Source organism: Emys orbicularis, chromosome 3 (genome assembly GCF_028017835.1).
Source record: "Emys orbicularis isolate rEmyOrb1 chromosome 3, rEmyOrb1.hap1, whole genome shotgun sequence".
In the NCBI taxonomy this organism is placed as follows: Eukaryota; Metazoa; Chordata; order Testudines; family Emydidae; genus Emys; species Emys orbicularis.
The window spans coordinates 137,115,846-137,137,344 of NC_088685.1; the positions used below are offsets into that span (position 1 = coordinate 137,115,846).

Below are 21,499 nucleotides of genomic sequence, written 5' to 3' on the forward strand. Positions count from 1 at the left end.
AGAGGAAGGTGCAAGAAACCTAGGGTTACCATACTCAAAAAATAAAAAAAGAGGACACTCCACGGGGCCCTGGCCCCACCCCTTTCCCACCCCCGGCCCCGCCCCAACTCTGCCCCTTCCCCGCCCCTTCCCCAAAGTCCCCGCCCTAACTCCCCCTCCTCCCTCCCAGCCACGCGAAAAGGGCTGCCCGAGCGCTACCGGCTTCACGGTTTGCCGGGCAGCCCCCAGACTCTGCGCCCCTGGCCGGCGCTTCCCCAGCGCAGCTGGAGCCCGGGAGGGGAAGCGCCCAGCCGGGGGCGCAGGGTCTGGAGGCTGCCCAGCAAACCATGAAGCCGGTAGCGCTCGGGCTTTGGGCAGCCCCCATGCCTCCGGACACTCCGCCCCCGGCCAGGCACTTCCCCTCCCGGGCTCCGGCTGCTGTGCTCCTCCACTGACTCTTCGGCTCTGTTTAAGAGCCGAGCTGCCCGAGCGCTACCGGCTTCGGGCAGCCCCCGTGCCTCCGGACCCTGCGCCGCTGGAGCAGAGCAGCTGGAGCCCGGGAGGGGAAGTGCCCGGCCGGCGGCGCAGGGTCCGGAGGCACGGGGGCTGCCCGAAGCCAGAGCGCTCGGGCAGCTCGGCTCTTAAACAGAGCCGAAGAGTCAGGGGAGGAGCAGAGCAGCCGCGGGAGGGGAAGTGCCCGGCCGGTATTTTCCCGGACATGTTCGGCTTTTTGGTAATTCCCCCCGGATGGGGGTTTGATTACCAAAAAGCCGGACATGTCCGGGAAAAACCGGACGTATGGTAACCCTAAGAAACCCCTCCAGAGGGCAGTTATGGATCCACAAAGAAAGTTTCTTCCCAATTCTGATTAGTCAGAGCTTGGCTTATGCCCTAAAGCATGAGGTCTTTTATCTGTTTCAAAAATCTTGTTTGGCTTTTTTAATCCTTATGATAAAAAGTTGATATTCTTGTTATCCATATAAATGTCCAATCTTTTTAAAAATCCTGTTAAGCTCTTGGCCTCAATCTTGAGGGGGTAAGTTCCATGGGCTAATTGTTCTGTGTGTAGAAAAGTACTTTTTGTTACTAGTTTTAAATTTGTTGCCTTTTAGTTTCATTGACTATCCATGAGAAATCCCCTCACAAAAAAGAATGTTGGGCCAGATTGTTTCAATAGCACTTTATATATGTGGCATGTCTCCACATAAGGTATCTTTAAAGGATTTTTTTCTGTCAAATGATTCAATTTCTAGGAAGTCAAGAAATGCCATATTGAAGAAAAATAGTCCATCTGGCCTTCAATATTTACAAAATGAATAATTCAATAGACACAACAGAGGAAGGCACCTAATTATGCAATACTACATTGAGGTAGCTGGAGGACATTTCTTCCTGACACTAGCAGTGTTAAACTTATGTCCTGAAGTTGCCAGACTGATAGCCTTTTGCCATTTTATTCTTGGACACATTAACTATGAGGGAATTCTAATTTAGGCAGAAGGATGAGTTTCCAAAACCCTGGAAAGTTCTCTTTGAAACAGACAACATAAGAGTGATGTTCCACATACTCAATAAGAACACTAAGACACTAATAAGAACACTAAGAAACCAATTTTTCATTATCTTCTATTGCCCAGAGATTGTCTACCTCTCAATCAGCACACAAAGGACCGTACATATACATCAATCCTTGCCCATAGAGAAGGGGTGGGGAGATGTCAGCTATCTCTGCTGCTTTGTCTCCCTGTCTTCAGATCTGTGTAGACTACTCAACATGGTCGGGATACAAGAGTAGCCAGGGAATAGCACCGGAGAGGAATTAGTGTGCTGCAGATATCACACTTAGCCTCCCCTCTACACAAAATAAAATGGAAGTGAAAAGCTCAAAAGTTAATACCACCTGATTCTGTATTAACTTTTGCACAGAGCCCCATTGTGTTGCGGAACCCAATTTAGAAGGGATTACAGGAGGGAGGTCAGCAGGAAAACCCTGTTTCAAAAGGACTGAGTGATAAGACACTGGTAGGTGGAGTACAGGGCCTCTAGAAAGACACTCCTGGCCTCCAGCAGATATCCTAAAATCTGCAAGCTGGGACTGAAATCCTGCCTTCCCCACAATGGAGCAGTCTGGTAGAAACTGTGCAAGGAGAAACTCATGGAGCTTCCTATCCTCTAGGCAAGCCTTCTCCTCATGTAGAGGAACTAATCTGATCCCAAGTTAAACAGATACAAATTGTTATTTGAGAATAGTTTTATAATTTTATTATTTCATTTACATTGTTATTTGGTCAACATCAGTATTAGAAAGATGTCCCACACTTTTAAAAGACCTTGCCGGGTGACATTTTAAAGACACTGAGCCAAATTCAGTTCTGAAGTAAGAGGCATAACTCTCTTCACCACACTTTTTCTATTGTCTGGGTAGATTTCCAATTAAAAATGTATCATCTTATATTTTAACTATGCAAATTATTTTACTCTACCTAATATATTTTTTGTATAATCAATTATTTACTATCTCCTTTCTAAATAGTGAAATGTGTCAATGATGCAATATTTACACAATGGTTTCACCAATTTCCTATGGGCCAAATCCAGTGCAGTGGCCACATCTATATTCCAGGCTCAGGAAACCCTTCCATGGTATAGTGAATGGAATCTCCATAAAACACAGTTCTAGAGCATTTCTGCACACCTTCTTCACACCTGCAGCTCAACCACACAAGTTCTATCATCTTTTGGGCTGCTCTCACCCTCAGATGAGAAAGGGGGGGGGGGGGAATAGCTCAGTGGTTTGAGCATTGGCCTGCTAAACCCAGGGTTGTGAGTTCAATCCTTGAGGGGGCCATTTAGGGATCTGGGGCAAAAATCTGTCTGGGGATTGGTCCTGCTTTGAGCAGGGGATTGGACTAGATGACCTCCTGAGGTCCCTTCCAACCCTGATATTCTATGATTCTAAGGGGCAGGATGTGTGTCCAAAACACAATGGTTTAGGATTTCCCAACTTTTGAATAGCGCTCAGACACACGACAATGTATATGCAGTTCTTGTCAAGGATGTAAATTGTTAGCTATGCTAGGTCTAATTAAGAACTGACCATTCCATTTTGACCTCAGGGCAGACATATGAAGGTAATACATGGAACAAATCTTTTTGCGTTTAAATATGAAAACCTTTCTATCCATTGTTTTGTGGAGAATACATACACACATGCATGCAGGGAGGAAAGTTCTGCTTCCCTGTTTCATCCACTGACTCTCTGGGCCCCAGCACCGATATTACTTCATTTTAATTCACTTGCATTCGCCTTCTCTTGTGAAGAACTGGAAAGGAGTATCTTCTGATCCTGTCAAAATCATCTCTTACTCAACCAAAGACTGCTATTGAGAGATGCAAGATACTCCCTTCCTATAACACTGTCTCCATAACACTCCCAAGAGCAAGAGGTGGGAACCAGAAAACCACCCCATACAGGTAGCAGAGCTGAGCAAACACTAGGCCACTAGGATGGCCACCTTATTTTTTTAAGCAAATAGACTTAAATTACTTATACTCTGTATGTTTCCCCTTGCTCACTGGGTTTTAAATATTTAGGCTCTGAACCTGGAAAGACTCATACAAATGTTTCGCTTTAGCAATGTGAGTAGCTCCGCTAACTTCAATAGGATTATTCATGGTACATGAAGTTAAGCACATGCTTATGTCTTTGCAGGATTAGGGTCTCACAATACCGTTTGATGTTGACGTTCAAACATATTTTTAACTAAAACATCAGTGACATCAGGTTCCTTAACTTGAAAAAAAAAACCTCTTACCCTGATTTTTCTTTTTCTTCAGCCTCCATGTTTGTGTTAAGAATTTCCATTTCTTTAATATTCTCTTCCTCTTTATCTCCAAGATTGGCTTCATCTTCTGTTTTGGTTGAACTGAATTCCTTTTCCTGGTCAGACTGAGTATACATAGATTCTTGCAAGTTTTGTTTGTTTTCCTAAGAAAATATAAAAATGCAGTTAACCTACAATAGAAATCAACATGACAAGTATTTGAAAAAAGGCAGACAAAACACACTTAACCAACTGGAAGAAATAATTCAAAGTTTTAGGAGTGTTACCATTCCCTGTATATTCTTTGTTATTAAATGACTAAATTTTGCAGAAGGATTGCTTGAGTCAGAGCTACAGAATCTACCATTAATGTTTTAAATAGAAGAAACATTTAAAGTGAAGCTGCCAGAACAAATCCGCACCCAAATTTCTTTCAAAAAACGAGCTTTAAAAACATTCAAGACATTCTAGTTTCCCTTACATTTCGTTCAATTCCAATGGAAACAACCTCTGAACAAAAAACTAACATTTTTTTTCTGTGCAGCTCAAAATTGTTTAATTGTGCCAAATTCACGAGACTCCAAAAGCGAAGCTGACTAGAAACTAAACTAAAAGTAAAACCTACTAATCAATTTTCATTCTCCAAACTGAACAGCACTAAAAAAATTAACAGCATTCAAATGAAAAATAAAAATATTTTAAATTTAGTCATCTTTAATAATCTTAGGTCCTAGTGTTTTTATTAAATGCAATTTTTAAATGGACAGCATCTCTTTGATAATTTCCTTTTAAAGATTTCACCCTAAATGCAGTGGGCCTTAAAAACAGATGTCAAGTAGTGCTCCTGCCACCCTTTTCAGGTGTCTTTGTGGGGGTGGTGTGGGAGTAGCTTGAAGTCCTGACTTACAAATGACTTCACTCAGGCCTTGGCTACACTTGCAGCTGTACAGCGCTGTGATGTAAACCTGTCTTCGTACAGCTGAGTAGGGAAAAGCGCTGCAGTCTGTCCACACTGACAGCTGCCAGCGCAGTGGCGTGGCCACACTTGTAACATTTGCAGCTGTGTTGGGAGCGGTGCATTATGGGCAGCTATCCCAGCATTCATGTGGCTGCAACGTGCTTTTCAAAATGGGGGGGTGGGGTGGATTGTGACAGGGAGTGTGGGGGGAGAGAGAGTGCTTTTTGGAGCATGTCAGCTCTCTAGTTTGCAAGTTCCGAACTCCCGGCCCCCTGCTCATTCATTCACTCACTCAAAGCAAGCTGCAAACTGTTTGCTTCTCTCTGTGGTACGAGCTTTGAAACCGGCATTCCTGCAGCCGGTCACAACAATGGAGAGGATTGGCCACTTGACAAGGTGATTAGTACAGCGCTGCAAGCGTTTACACTTACACCCGTGAGTCCTAGCCATTCCGCTGCAGCTGTTATTCCTCTCGGAGATGTGGAGTACCTGCAGCGGTGTACCCAGGGAGATACAGCGCTGTAAGTGCCCTGCCAGTGTGGACGGGGAGTGAGTTACAGCGCTGGGGGAGGCTTTACAGCGCTGTAACTTGCAAGTGTAGCCAAGGCCTCAGACAAATCTTTATGCCTACATAGAATCCCAACAACCTCAATGGCACTTTCTAAAGGCTTAAACATGTGCCTGCAGATCCCTCTGAAGTGCATAGGTCCTAGTCCTGCAATGCATTGCCCTGGGGTGGATCCCTGAATTCTTGTGGAACTTCACTGATTTTGGTGTGGGGATGGGAATGGAAGGTGTCCATGCAGATGCAATGCACTATAGGACTGAGACCTAAATCTAAAGCCAGGTTCAAAACAGAAATCCTACAATTACAGCTGCTAAGAGGATACAGCCCCTTTCAGGCCAAAGTAGGCCACACATTTTGGTATGAATTTGACTGTAGGTTGTAGCTGTTCTGTAGGAGGTCATGGACGTTTTGCTTCCAAGACCCTCTGCAGCAGCCAGCATACATCCAGAGATGGATCTGGCCCATAGTATGTTGTACTTATCCTCCTTTAGCTATGCAGCTGCTGTCAGCCACCAAACCCTATTTTCAGAGCTGTGATATGATCAGTATTAATAATAAGGAAAGAACAATGCATTATCAAGACAACGTGCTAAACTGTTTAGGTGTTTATTTTTTTTTAACTCCACCAAGGTGATTTCAGCCCTACTTAATACCCTACCTCCTACTTCCCTCACAAACACTACCTCAATTTAGCAACTTGGCTTAACATAAACAAAGTATTTTACCAGAAAGGTGGGTTTATCATCTTCTTTACATTCATTATCATTCTCAGCTGGTTTTGTTTCTTCCTGTTGTATGATCACTTCTTCCTCCTCCTTATGCTCTTCTTTAACAACTTTTATTTCTTTTACATCCTGTTCAGGTTCTTCACGCATTTTCAATTCTTTTTCTTTTTCACACTCTTTGCAGGGCTTATTAGTCATTTTCTCTGGCAATGCCATTTGAAATTCAATATTAGCCGATGTGCAGTACTCTTCAAAACCATATAGATATCTGAAGGAAGAAAAATTAAATTCCATGACATGACGCTAACATTAATTTACATATATATTAACCTAGTGAGATCTTTACACCTTTGATACATAAAATACATGTATTTCATAGGATACAATAAATAGGTTATATTAAAACTGACTAATAAAACTTGTTTGTGAAAATCTGGTATCAGTTTGACCATTTTTCTTTTTTTGTTTCTACTTCTTACTATATTTAAACACATGCAAACGATACCTCTTAATCAACCAGTATAACAGAAATACCCAAAATACAGAAAACATTTAAGAACAGGAATAAAAATATTCTACCAATTCAGGAAAGGAAAAATCAAAGGAAAGCAGTGTCCAGTTTGCTCAGCCCTGCAATATGGAAACTCAAGAAGTGCTTCTCATCTTGAATGAACTGTCAAACCAATTTGAAAATTAAGCTTATAATTACAATTGGCATTTTCTGAGCCTCCTAGAAAGAAACCTACTTGATTCTGATTATTAGTTATGACATAGGCCACATGTGATAGCACGTTATAAACACTGACAGAAACAAGCAATCCCTTGAAACCAATACACTCCAAACTTCAAAACTGATAATACTCCCTGGTTTCAGTGAATTTGGGATATGTCATCCTGTAACACAAAGTGACTTTTTACTGCAATACTGCATTAAGCATTTTTTATTTTTCTGCAGGGATTGGTCCTGCTTTGAGCAGGGGGTTGGACTAGATGACCTCCTGAGGTCCCTTCCAACCCAGATATTCTGTGATTCTACCCCTCTATCTTCCTTTCTCAAATGCTATTATATCTGCATCAGAAAGAAGATCATTCAAACCAATCATATCATTAGCAATGACTAGCTTAATACTATGGAATTTGAACTGACTTCTTAAAGCTCTTGGAGAATACTAATGGTAACACCATACCTAAATATTTACCAAAGATTATTTCACTGTGCTGAGATTCCTTGTTCCAGAAACCTTACCCCAGTAATGTATAAATATCATTACAAACAAGTCAAATGCTTGGCTTTTTCTTTTATACATTTATTTATAATCTTCTCATTCTTGTACCTTTTTACCATTTTATTCTGTATCTTTATCTTTACACTACAGAGCTTCTCCAGAACAGCTAAAGAAAATCCACAATATTTTAAGCACTGGACTAACATAAGGCTAATACCTATCAAAAGTAGTGTCTTGACATTACAAAAAATATTAAAAATTAACCAAAAACTTGTTAAAGCCACCATCTTTTACCTTTTACTCATTTATCTAGGAACATCAGTATCAAAAAAATACAAATGTGAAAGCCACCTGACCATAGAAATTAATGATAGTTCTCTCATGATACCATATAGCTATCCTCAAAAACTTCAATTCTACTGACCACTTCATAACAGAGCGAGAGATCATTTCACAAACCACCTCCCATCCTCCTAACATCCCAATCCCCTACTACTGATTCCCAATTACTTCATTCTGTGGACATCATCAAGGGCTTTGTGGAAAAACATTTGACAACCAGCAGTATAGAATGTATAATAATGCAAGGTTTTCCACTCCTCCGATTTACCTTCCTATTATCTTTTACACTTCCATTTTTTGTTTTTTTCCCAATACAGTAAAAGCTGTGTTATCCAGGACTTTACCAACCAGAAAGCTCTAGAAAACGGCATTTTGGGGTGCCGGATCCGGGTGGCGCTCACCTCGGGTGGCTCCCTGCAAGCGGCGACATGTCCCGGCTGCTCCTAGGCAGAGGAATGGCCACGGGGGCTCAATGCGCTATCCCCGCCCCGCCTCGAGCACTGGCTCTGCAGCTCCCATTGGATATCCAATGGGAGCTGTGGGGTTGGCGCCTGCGGGCAGAGGCAGCGCACAGAGCTGCCTAGCCACGCCTCCACCTAGGAGCAGCTGGAACATGTCACCGCTTGCGGGGAGCCACCCAAGGTGAGCGCCGCCCGGATCCAGCACCTCAAAAACCCTCCCACACCCCAACACCCTGCCCCGAGCCCCCTCCAGCACTCAAACTCCCTCCCAGAGCCCACACCCCAACCCTCAGCCCTAGCCGCCTCCCGCAACCAAACTCCCTCCCTCCATTGGTAAGCATAACTCTTAGTTAACTGGAATTTTTGACTAACCCCCCATTCCTCCAACATGCCGGATAACAAAACTTTTACTGTACTTTTTTTTAAAAAAAGAGCAAAAATGCATCAAAATATATACATATTTTAAGATATTGTGGCAAACTAACCCCCATCCAAAACCACAGATTTAAGTTCCTCTGGCACTGGAGAAGTTTTTATATCTATTATTATTTTTTATTATTTGTATTATCATAGTGCCTAGGAGCCCCAATGCTGGACCAGGACTCCATTGTCCTAGGCATTGTACAAACAGAACAAAAGGACAGTCCCTGCCCCAAAGAGCTTACAATCTAAGTGTAAAACAAGAGACACCAGATAGATACAAACAGACCAAAGAGGGAGTACAAGGAAACAGTGAGACAGTATTGGTCAGCATGGTAGGAAGCGGTCTTGATACGCTAGTGGCCCAGCTATTGTCAAGTTTTTTATAGGCTTAATGGCAGAGGAGAATTTTAAGGAGAGAAGAATAGTGAATTAGTTTTGCAGATGTTTACAGGAATCTTCTTTCAAGCGTGAGGGGCAGAATGGTAGAATGCACAAAGGCTCTGGTTTGAAAAATTTCACAAGTGGGTAAAGGAGGCTGATATCATGGGGTCAATAAGAGGTAGGAGTTGACCTTTTGATGCTAAATGAGAGAGGACAGATAGGGAATGGACAGGTTGTGAAGGCAAGTAGCTTATGTTTGACACAACAGAGAACAACAACATACATTACAGAAGAGATACAATCCTAAGTATAGCATGAGGTGAACAACAACTTAGGCCTTGTCTACACTACAAAGTTTTGTCAGCAAAAGCTGCCTTTTATAGACAAAACAAGGGGGGGTGTACGCACTGCAAAGCTACTTTTGGCGGCAAAACTCTGCTGTTTTGCCGACAAAATAAAACCACTTCAACGAGAGGCATGAAGCTTTTTGCGGCAAAGTTCAAGTGACAAAGCGTCAGTGTAGATTCTGCTGTTTGTTTTGTTGACATAACTGGCTTCCACCAGTATCTCGCAATGCCTGCTGTGACCGCTCTGTTCTCTGTTTTAATCTCTGCTGTCCTGCAGGCATGCGCCCCTCCCTTTCAAAGCTCCGGGAAGTATCTGACAGCTGGGTCTGCTGCTCTGCTCTGGGATTGGGAACTAACCATTAATGTGGAATGCTCCTGTTCTGCCCTGCACTAGGAATACAGCCTCTGGCAGGACTGCCATGCTGCTTTGACAATCCTCAGCACAGAGAGCAAACAGAGCTTCTCGGGATGCTGCTCCAGGCAGCTGACGAGGCTTTGGGAGAACTCAGAGGGAATCACAGAACTATAGGCAGGCAGGCAGAGCAGGCTGCTTTGGGAGAGACTGTTATGCCGAGCAGAGCTGGGGGCTGACGTGGAGGGGATGTCCCCCTCCCCCTGCCTCAGGATAGGTTGGTCAGCCTGCTGTCTCCCCCACCCCAGACACACCACTCTCCTTTCCCTCCTTCCCCCACACCAAACTTCAGTTGAAAAGCAACTGGCAATCTAGTAGGATGGGATTGAGAAACCTCATCATGTGACGCTGTACCTGCCCCATGAGGCATTGCAAACCCTTCCCAAAGCACCCTGCAGCCAATTGCACAGTGGGATGGCCACCACAGTGCACTGCTCTCTGTGTCAATGCAAGAGCTGTTAGTGTGGATGTGCTCTGCCGACACAAGGAGCTAGTGTGGACATGCAACAGTGGTTTTAATTAAAATGCTTTAATTAAAGCGGCATAACTTTTGCTGACAAAACTTTGTAGTGTAGACAAGGCTGTAATCCCGACTCAGTGCAGGGGACTGGACTAGATGTCCTATCAAGGTCCTTGCCAGTCCTACATTTCTGATTCTTAAAATTCCAAAATAATTAATAATATGCAATTGACAGTAACTATTTTTCATAAAAGAGGTGTTTCCATTGGAATCTATACATAAACACCCCACAATGGTATCACTGTTCATATTTCATCCATTTTACATGTGCTGTATCACTTACTTTTTGTAAGCGCATTTAACATTATATCCTGCAGCTGAGTTCAACACAGGTATTCCAAGATCTTGATACACCTGCTTCCATACTGCTCCACTTTCAATCTGTTACACACAGCAAAATACAAATGTGCACATTAATCTAGTACAAACCATAAGACTAATTTAAGTCTATTATCTTTGCAACAATAGATGAATGCTAACAATTTTTAAAAAATTTCTTCAGATCCACAAAAGAATGTATTCAACAAAAAAATCACTGTTCTGCTGCACAGAATTATTATCGTCAGTTTAGAACTTCTGTCATTTTGCATTTCAGTAAGCCACAGTCTCAAACTGCAGGAGTCAGCCAAGTGGGTTATAACAAAAACTTACTTTGATAGTAACCTTATTTACCAAAGCTGGAGTTTTAATTTAAAATAAAGAAGGCAGTTCAAACGTATGTGGCAATTTTTAAAGTCCTGAATGGTGCAATACCCAGGTTCCCCAGAAACTGCCTCTATCAGCTCTTCCACTGCCTTTTACTCTCTTAATGTGCTCAAGTTTTGTAACCTGTTTAGTATGCTCAGTTCCAACAGTCCTCAAAAGGTACTGTAACACATCTTGTTCTCTAAGTATGTGACCCTTAGCATCAGAAAGATGACACTGCATTTTACTGTACGAATATACATGACCAATTCATAAGTTAATTTTATAGGAAGACATCAAAAGTAGGAATAGAGTCTACTTCCCCAGGAATTCCAAGTAAGTGATCCAATTGCTGCTTCAAGATCAGTTCAGCTAATTCCAGCCAGCACAGTCTTCTATATATGATCCACAGTGGGGAGGAGTTAAGGATGCCATAGAAACCTTAACTCAGATTGCTTACATTTGAGGTCTTCAGAGTAGCAGCCGTGTTAGTCTGTATCTTTTGAGGTCTTGTGCAGCGATTTAGAAGTCTCTACTATTTGCTCAGTGTCTAAAACAAAGGTTCTCAGACAGGTATTCACTGAATCCTCAGAGAAAAAGGAAGTACTCTGACTGACTACATTATTATACAGCAATAGTTAGATCTACTGCATGTATCACAAAGAAATTAATTATGTAATCTGTTTGTTTGAATGTTTGTTTTTTTAATAATGCTGCTGGGTGTACTATGTTGCAGGATTAATTTTTCAGATTCCTAGAGTTTTTGTATAGGAGTCTTATTTACTATGACTTAAATCTAATCTTTAATATTTTTTTCCTCAGACTTTATGCGTCTGAAATACTTTCCATCTTAACTTTAATACTTACATTATCAAATCCTCCAAGCTTGTGTACAAGTCTGAATAATTTAAAGAGATTCAAATTTCTGTATCCAAGTACAGGTCGTTTATTAATAGGAGTCCCTGTGGAAGAATACAATTATTAAAATATTTTGAAATGTGTCTTTTTACTGAGCACAAGACCAGAAATTTATACCTAAATTATTTCACGTTACTAATTATATTACTGCAAGCTCTTTGATTCTGACCATATCATGTTCATAGTACAGTCTTTATTTATTTTTCTATTTATACAATAAGTCTGGCCCTACCAAATTCACGGCCCATTTTGGTCAATTTCACAGTCATAGGATTTTAAAAATCACAAATTTCATGATTTCAGCTATTTAAATCTGAAATTTCATGGTATTGTAATTGTAGGGGTCCTGACCCAAAAAGGAGTTGGGGGGGGGGGGGGGTTGCAAGGTTATTGTAGGGGGGGTTGCAGTACTGCTACTCTTACTTCTGCATTGCTGCTGGTAGCGGCTCTGCCTTCAGAGGTGGGCAGCTGGAGAGTGGCGGCTGCAGGCCGGGAGTCCAGCTCTGAATGCAAAGCCGCCACCAGCAGCAGCACAGAAATATGGATGGCATGGTATGGTATTGCCACTCTTACTTTTGCGCTGCTGCCCTCAGAGCTGGGCTCTCAGTCAGCGGCCGCCACTGTCCGGCTGCCCAGCTCTGAAGGCAGCAGCGCAAAAGTAAGAGTGGCAATACCATACCATGCCATCCATATTTCTGTGCTGCTGCTGGTGGCGGCTCTACATTCAGAGGTGGGCTTCCGGCCTGTAGCCGCTGCTCTCGTCACCCAGCTCTGAAGTCAGCGCAGAAGTAAGGGTGGCAATACCGTAACCCCCCTAAAATAACCTTGTGACCCCCCCTGCAACTCCCTTTTGGGTCAGGATCCCCAATTTGAGAAACACTGGTCTCCCCCCTATGAAATATGTATAGTATAGAGTAAAAGCACACAAAAGACCAGATTTCATAGGGGGAGACCAGATTTCACAGTCCGTGACGTGTTTTTCATGGCCGTGAATTTGATAGGCCCTTAACAATAAGATAATAAAAACCATAATCAAACTATACAGCTTTATTTAAAAGCTCACTTTTATCTCAATCCACTAAAGATATCACAATTCATGTGTGTGTGTGTGTAGGTGAAACAGAGGCCTCTGAATGCAAGTCTTACCACACAATTAAGAGAGAAAGTATTTGATTTCTGAAAGCATATTTATTTGTAATCTCTCCCTATATATCTGTTAAGGATTTGACATATTAAAGGGATATGTTTTTAAAGGCATTTCAGTTTCCCTTATCAACACCACAAACATTCAGGTGGTATTACAAGGCACGAGCTAAAACCAGAATGAATTGAACCATCCAAATGATATTTGTCGTTCTAAAATAAATTTATTGAGGCATCTTATTAAAATTATGAAATGGAATGTATGCAGTAATAGAATTAAGAACAAAACTAGGCATTAAATGCACAGCTATATACAACACAAGGATATAGTGTATGATATACAGGGGTATATGAAGCATATCCACTTATTTTTCAAAGCAGGGATATGTCTGCATTTTAGCACTCATGAATGCTGAGAAGACAAAGAGGGTCAAGTGACAGACTACAATCTCCCAGATCACAGCAAGAGATGGATATGGCCACACTGGTTCCCAAAAATGAATTGCAAAGCAATAGTGGGTCATAGCTCAAAGCTTCAATATACATTACATAATTGAAGATAAAACACCCACCTCTGTCTTCCATAAATTTGTATAACTGTTGTAGAAAATTCTCCCTTTCCTCTGGAAAAGGCTCTATTTCTTCCTAATATAAGTAATACAAGAAAATAAAATTTATCACTTGTCTTGTTAAGCACTTCTAACTACCAGACTTTAATTTGGAAAACTATTATAGCAAATTAAGTTTACATTAAAAAGTTTGATTTACTGTAGAATTTAATGACACTGACGGCATGCTATACAGAGGGCATATGGTCTCTGAATGTTAAGCGATTTGGAAACAGGAAAGGCTATTTCCAGCTAATAAAAATTGTAAAAAATATATGGTTTGATCTTTAGGGGTTTTCAATAGATTATCATCAAAATGTCATAAGAATTCTTATAAATCAACACAAGCTCTCAATTGTGTTAAATTAGGCAGAAAACAGAGTCTGGTAGACACCAGTATTGCTCCTCAAAAGATTACACACAATTCTGAGATTCATTTGTCCTATAATTAGATGTGGTTATTCTTTAATGCCTGGATGGATTAAGTCACTTTCAAAGATGAAGCGGAAGATAAAATTGTGCCTGTACTTTTTTCTTCAGTGGTTCCACAAGCCACTAGTAACATGCTGAGGTTAATGACATTGCATGCACATTGCCAGAGGAGTAGAGTACATGGTATACACTGAATTAATTTGAAACAAACAAATCCAGAATAGGTACATCAAAAATATTTGTGGCTATTAAACTTATGACAGTAATAAACCTCTACACTAGATTAACCATCAGCAGAGATCAATGGCAAGACACTGTGGCTCAGTCCAACAGCTCCTCCCAAGCTGGTTAGGAAATCCCCAGAAATACCATGTGCCTCAACTGATATTAATTAATTAGTAAGATGATACTCCCATATGAGTATCATCTTACTTCTAGTGTAATCATAACTTCTAGGAATTTTAATCACTAAGTTTAAGATATTTCAAAGAGGCATGCAGAGTAGGAGTTAGTTTCAATTCTTTGTATTCCTTTTAATTCTGACCCATAGCAGACTTTCTGTGAGTATAACTGATGTATCATTTCTGTAAATAAAGAAAAATTACTTTGTTGCTATATCACCTTCATCTTTCCCATTCTACTTCTTACCCTAAGCATTATGACTTCACCAATCCAGAAGCACGGAGACAAAAGTATTATTCATCAAGACGTGTGTAGACGCACCAGACCTCAGCTGAGAAACTTACAAAATTTGAATACAATTACTAAGAATATGATATAAATAAAAAAGATAACTCCTCACTTAATAGCCTCAACAGGTGGAGGGATGAATGTAGGACTGGCAAAGCCTACAATTAACAGAATTACCAGTAAGAAGTTTTCTCTTGTTGTACGTGTCCTCCCCCTCATCATACACTAATTGGATACACAGTAGAAGTCAAGAGGAAAACATACTTCTAATGTGTTGGCATATTCTCCATTTAACATTAATTAATAACAAAAACTTGCGTAAAAGAGGGCCATATAGTAATTTAGCAGATCGTGTGGGTGAAGGGTCAGCCCAAGTTGCTGACAGCAGCCTAAAGATTAAGAATTTTTAGTATAAAGTGAGGGAAAAGAAATTCCCATACCAAACTACTAATGTGATCACTGACATAGCTAGAGATCCTTCTTGACATCAAGATGAAATAAGGGAGGTTGTGCTGGGTCTGACTGAAATAAATACCTTCTCTTGCATGTGAAAAGAAGGAACAAAATAACGGCCAGGGATATTTTGCAAAATGAGAAGTAGGACTGTATTCTATCTAGACCAAAAGTCTCAGATATTGTGGAAATTCAGGAATTTCCTTCCCTGAAGTAATCTGGGTCAGAAGAGAAGGAAAAAAGTTAGATTTGGCAAATGGCTCACAACCAAGAAAATGCTTGTCACGAGAGGGTGACCACATAGAACCATAAGAGGTCAGGGAGGAAAGCACTGACCAGATGTTCCCAGGATACCTACGGTTTCAAGAAGTATCACGTATCCAATTTCCTTCAAGTGCTAAGAGAGCCAAAAACCAGAGGTGCTGTAGATACTGAGCAGAGTGCTGCGGGTTCTGCTGCCATCCCTTGTGGACCCTATGAGTATCTTACACTGCAATTTGACACTGCCAGCTGACTCAGGCTTGTGGGGCTTGGGCTAGAGGGCTGTTTAAAATTGCAGTGTAGACATTTGAGTTTGGGCTTCCGCCCGAGCTCTGGAATCTTCCCACTTCATGGGGTCTTAGAGCCCGGGCTCCAACCCTCAGCCTGAACATCTACACCACAATTAAACAGCTCCTTAGTCTGAGCCCCATGAGCTCAAGTCAGTTCGCACGGGCCAGCTGTGGGTGTCTAACTGAAGTGTAGACATACCCTAAGATACTATTCCTAAAGCACAGAGCAGATATTTGTTACACCAGGTACCAAAACTGCAAGTAGGTATCCCTTGTTGTAATTAAATTCCCTGCTAGATTCTAGGACAATGTGCTAATGGGACAGAATTAAGGTTTGATACGCCAAGATCTACAGAAGAGTGTTTCTACATCCTCAGAGTGTGCAGACCCAGTGGATTTTGCAGGGGGAGTGAAGTGAGACACTTTAGCAAGGTGATCCCTGCTATTCTGAGAATCTCATGAAGAACCAAACTGTCTGTAGTCTGATGCCAAGGCATCCTGGGAGATTGTTAGATGCCGACTTATAACCTTCAATATTCTGCCATCTCAGCCTATTGCTACTTTAGATAATCTCATCGGTGTTCACTCTGGGAATACCAGTGTACCTGTCAGCATTATGAAGGTTAAAGGAGTCAGCAAAGTAGCTTGTTTCTAACTTGAGGAAGCAAGCAGCTCACTGCTAACCCTCATACTGTATATATTTTATTATAACTCAAAGTGGACCCAGGTCCACACCTCCATATTTGGCTGAAGCTAGATCTAGTCCTCCTATTCCCATCATACTAGTAAAGGAGAAGAGACTGGGAGGCAGAGCCCCATTTGGAGGGGGACACTGGACAGAAAGCAGCCTTAAAAAAAATAAAAAATAAAAAGAGAGCAGGAAAGAATCTAATCTCTCAGATTTCTATGGCACCTATCACCATGGTATCTAAGTGTGAAATGAAGATGATGGAAATAAAAGAACTGTTCCTACCCATGACTTGAACTGCACAGTTAGAGAGGCCATGTGAGTAGTAAAAAGGGAACCAATGAAATTCTTCATGGCCTGGGATGAGCTAGAGCAATCTGGAGGGGAACGATTGTCTAGTTCCAAGAGTGCTCTCTCACATATTTTGTCTGAGGAGAAAGGCCTCCCATGCAGGGAACTCACAGAGCATAACAACTGAAATGGAAAGAGGAGACAGGAGAAAAACAGGGCAGGATCATATTGCTGCCACTCAAAAAAAGAAAGTGAAGCTCTAGCCATTACTTTGTAAACCTCCAGCCCAGTAGATGCCGGAGACACTAGAGAAGCAATTTCAGAACTACCAAAGCAAATCCCATTAGATTTGAAGGTGTCAAGAGCTAGGCTTGTTCACCAAGGCATTTAGAGAGCTTGCCTGGGGAAGGAACAGCAGCTTCACCAAAGAAGGCAAGGCTCACAAAAGGAGCTGTAGCTACCTCCCAAAGGCAAAGGCTCTAAAGGCCAAGCCCTTAAAAACAGAAGTACTTAAGAGCTCAGATTCTCCTCACCCATGGCCTCCCAAGTGGCCCTTCCAGGAGAAGTGAGCATCACACTTTCTGCTAGCATGAGTAGGTAAGAACAGACAGAGACAGACATTCTTGCAGTTGGCAAACCCTGAAACCCTGAAACCCCATATGAGGACTAAGTGAGCCTGAGAGGTGGCAGAATTCCAACCTCACACACCTGCAGCCTCCTGAAAAGCCCCAACCAGGGAAGATGGGTTGAGACACAGAGTACAGTAGTCGTTTAGGACCCAGTCAGTTCAACCTCGTGTCTACAGCTCCACCCAGGGATGGGAGAATTAGGCTGCTGCACTGCAGTCATCGTTGCAGGGATGAATAACTGAGTCAAGAGAAACAGTTCCCAGTCCCTGGCTAAAGGAGGGGTGCTCTGGAGAGAGCCAGAATCTGAGCACCAAGAGAAAGTACAGAAGAAATAAAGGAATCAGACCCCCTCCACACACACAGCCTCATAGCCAGCTGTAAAGCAGAGTTCTTTCCTCTGACTTTCATCTTTTCTCTTGTCTTCTTTATTTCTGGACTGGAGACTGGGGGAAAAATAACAGTTAATTAGAAGACAGGCACAGGACTGCACTCCATACTTCCAAAACAAAGGAGAAAAGACAGAGGTGGAAGAGGAGTGGGTGGGCTGGCGCCTTGCCTGAAAGTTCTTCTGCTTCTTTTTGTCAGGGTAGGCAGAGAGATAACGTCTAGTGAACCAATTCTATCACAGGAGAGGAAAGAGGAGAGATACAACAACTTAGATTTTTTTGTAATTATTTGAAAGATTAAAAAAGTATTAGGACAAATTCATCCCTCACGTTTCACCACCACAAACTAGTGGAACCCAGCCTTGGGGCAGTTGATAGCAGAAAGTCAGGTAAGAACATAAGAATGGCCATACTGGAGTCAGACCAAAGGTCCATCTAGCCCAGTATCCTGTCTTCTGAAAGTGGCCAATGTGAGGTGCCCCAGAGGGAATGAACAGAACAGGTAATCATCAAGTGATCCATCCCGTCACCCATTCCTAGCTTCTGGCAAACAGAGGCTACGGACACCATCCCTGCCCATGTTGGCTAATAACCATTGATGGACCTATCCTCATGAATTCATCTAGTTCTTTTTTGAACCCTGTTATAGTCTTGGCCTCCACAACATCCTCTGGCAAGGAGTTCCACAGGTTGTCTTTCCGTTGTGTGAAAAAATACATCCTTTTGTTTGTTTTAAACCTGCTGCCTATTAATTTCATTTGGTGACCCCTAAGTCTTGTGTTATGAGAAGGAGTAAATAACACTTCCTTATTTACTTTCTCCACACCAGTCATAATTTTATAGACTTCTTTCATATCCCCCCCAGTTGTCTCTTTTCCAAGCTGAAAAGTCCCAGTCTTATTAATCGCTCCTCATATGAAAGCCGTTCCCCTAATCATTTTTGTTGCAATAAATATAGTTACAATAAATATATATATTTTAACCACAGCTAGGAGACATTCAGTCTCTACAATTAGCTTGCAGGCATGCTGTAGTCAGGAATGTATATTAGTCAGGGGTATGTTCTGTTCTTTTTTCGAGTAACAGTAAGATACACTTGGCAGCACGTCTCTCATTCCCATCTCACCCTTGCACCATCCTGCCCTATCCCAACAACATAGCTCTTGGCCCTTACATATTGCTGCTTCAGGTGCAGTGAGGGCTATATCTGAACCTAGGCTCGATCTTTGGATTTGGACTTTCACCTATCCAGGGCCGGTGCAAGGATATTTTGCGCCCTAGGCGAAACTTCCACCTTGCGCCCCCCCTCCTCCTCGCCTCCCCCCGGAGCATCGCTTATTATAAACTTTCAAAAATGAATACTGCATAATGTGGCATTGTTCATTAGAATTAATACAAGGCGGTCAGAGGAGATGATCACAATGGTCTCTTCTGGCCTGGGGGAACCTATGAGCAAGGAGGAGGCTGAGAATGCCCCCAGCTAACAGGGTCTCTAAACGTTCCAAGGCTCTGAGTACTTCGCCCTCTGGGGGGGACCCTGGGGCAAGGAGGGCAGAGCCGGTCTCTCCCAGGGAGCAGGTGAGAATCTCCCTGGGGATCAGGGCCGGCTCCGTGCATTGGCACATGCCACTGGGGTGTGTGTGTGTGTGTGTCAGTATTTGGAACCGGCACCTGCGCCAGCCCTTTCCCCTCCGTCACGCTGCGGGGTTTAGTTTCACTTTCCCTCGTCCCAGGAGGTAGCTGCGCCCAGCCCCAGGCGTGGCGAGTTGGAGGGCGAAGTTCACCTGAGCTCAGGACCGTGTCCTGCCTCCCCCAACAGCTCCGTCCCTCGGCCGCGCTGGTCGCCGCGCCCGGCCGCTGTCTCCTCCTTGCTCCGCCGCAGGCTCCCACTGACCGCCCTGCGCAGCGTCCCTCACTGCGGGGGTGGGTTTGTTATGGAGGCCTCGCTCCCTGCTCTGCCCCGCTCAGCTGACTCCCGTGACGCCGGACACCACTTTTTTGCGCCCCCAAATCTTGGCGCCCTAGGCAGCCGCCTAGTTTGCCTAGTGGTTACACTGGGCCTGCACCTATCTTTAGCTCCTATTGATTCAGTCCTTTGACTGTGTGTGTGAAGAGGTAGCTTCCTGAGTCCATTAACAATTGTTAATTTTGTTTCCACAGGGAGGTTTTACAAATGAGAATTTGATCTGAGAAAGACATGTGTGTTAAAGATACAAGGAGCATGAAAATCTGTGCTGATGAGTTCTAAGCAGAGTGCCAATATACAGCTGATGAGAATAGAGACAGTTTGCAATGTTATACTTGCCTCTTCTTCACTGCTATTATCTTCCTTTTCTTTTTCATCTTCTTCCTCTTCTTCAGCTTCACTGCTGGAGCTCTCCTCTTTCAACTCAGTCTTCCAGTTACTGGGAACAGTTCTGCTTTTACGGAATTCAAGGGCTTGGTCAAAGGCTGCAAGAAGACCAGCATTTATTAGCATTAGAAGAAGGATCAATTTGCTCAAAAACAAAACAAAACAAAAAGCTTAGGGGAAGGCAAGGGAAGGGTGAGAATCCATCCCCAAATCATAGGACTTTAGCAGTGTTGTTCCACAGCCACTCCTTATCTGCATCCTTATGCAGAGGTGCTCAGCCATGCATACCCATTAGTCTCTGCATCAGGCACTCCAACCTATTTGCAGTTATTATTATTTATGCTGAAGTGATGCCTAAAGGCACCAACCCACTGTGCTAAGCCATGTACAAACACATAATTAAGAGGCATCCCTGTCCTAAAGAATTTAGGGTTCAAATTAATGACAAGACACAACTGGTGGATAAATAGAAGGGTAGGAATGGGGAATAAAGAGGATTGAGGTAACAATAATATAAGCATTTATTTTGCAAAGATTAGTTGAGCACACCATGTAGCTTGCCAAAGAGCCCACCACTCCAGCATGCAGAAGGTGTGAAGGCAACCCTTTCAAGGCTATCATGTGTGCACTATGATGCAAACAACTTTATGAAGGCCCAACACAGGGGACTGGATTTCAGGCAAAATCCATGAAGCTGGTTTCCACTACATTACTACTCCCTTTGTTTGTTGTTCCAGCATTTATAATCAATGCATTATAGTTTTAATGCTTTTAAAGATTGTGCTTGATGACTTATTGAAATTTTTCATTTCTAAACGTCTGTAGACAACATCACAGGGAAGCCATATTTCTGTAATTTTACAGAATGCAAAAACATGCTTTCTTATATATTTGGTGCGATATATACCACTAGCTAATTGTAATTAAACAAGAAAAAAATTGCTCTTTTTGTATTTAAAGGTAATTCTTACCTTGTTTTAACAAAGCATCAGGCTTTGGTGAAGTTTCACTAATTTCTCGAACATCTTTTCTTGGTACAGAAGCACTAGAGAATTTAAGAGTGTTGACAAGGCAACAATTATTTGAAGTATACTTTTTAAAAATCACATATTTTTAAAAGCCAGCATTTCTCAAACTGGGGATCCTGACCCAAAGGCGGTCGCAAGGCTATTGTAGCGGGGTCGTGAGATCGAGAGTTACCATATGTCAGATTTTCCTGGACATGACCTCTTTTTTGGTCCTCCGATCTCTGCCCGGGCGGATTTTTGAAATACAAACAAACGTCCGTGATTTTTCCTGACTCATCCTTTTTCCTTGCCTTCACAGCTGGGTGGTCGGACAGCAGCGGCTGCTGGCCGAGCGCCTACCTCTGAAGACATTGCCATCACTCTGCAGCAGTGCAGAAGTAAGGGTGGAATAGTATGGTATGGTATTGCCACCCTTACTTCTGCGCTGCTGCTGGTGGCACTGTCTTCAGAGGTGGGCAGCTGGATAGCTGCAGCTACTA

At 42.6% G+C, this 21,499-nt stretch overlaps 1 protein-coding gene across 1 annotated transcript in view; it reads right to left on the minus strand.

Moving 5' to 3' along the window:
• The window catches only part of ARID4B (AT-rich interaction domain 4B), a 160,029-nt gene that overhangs the window by 50,187 nt on the left and 88,343 nt on the right, over positions 1 to 21,499 (minus strand). Inside the window, 7 exon segments of the mRNA XM_065401912.1 lie at positions 3,795 to 3,967; positions 6,055 to 6,322; positions 10,450 to 10,547; positions 11,718 to 11,812; positions 13,484 to 13,556; positions 19,945 to 20,090; positions 20,964 to 21,037. Coding sequence (XP_065257984.1) covers positions 3,795 to 3,967; positions 6,055 to 6,322; positions 10,450 to 10,547; positions 11,718 to 11,812; positions 13,484 to 13,556; positions 19,945 to 20,090; positions 20,964 to 21,037 — 927 coding nt within the window.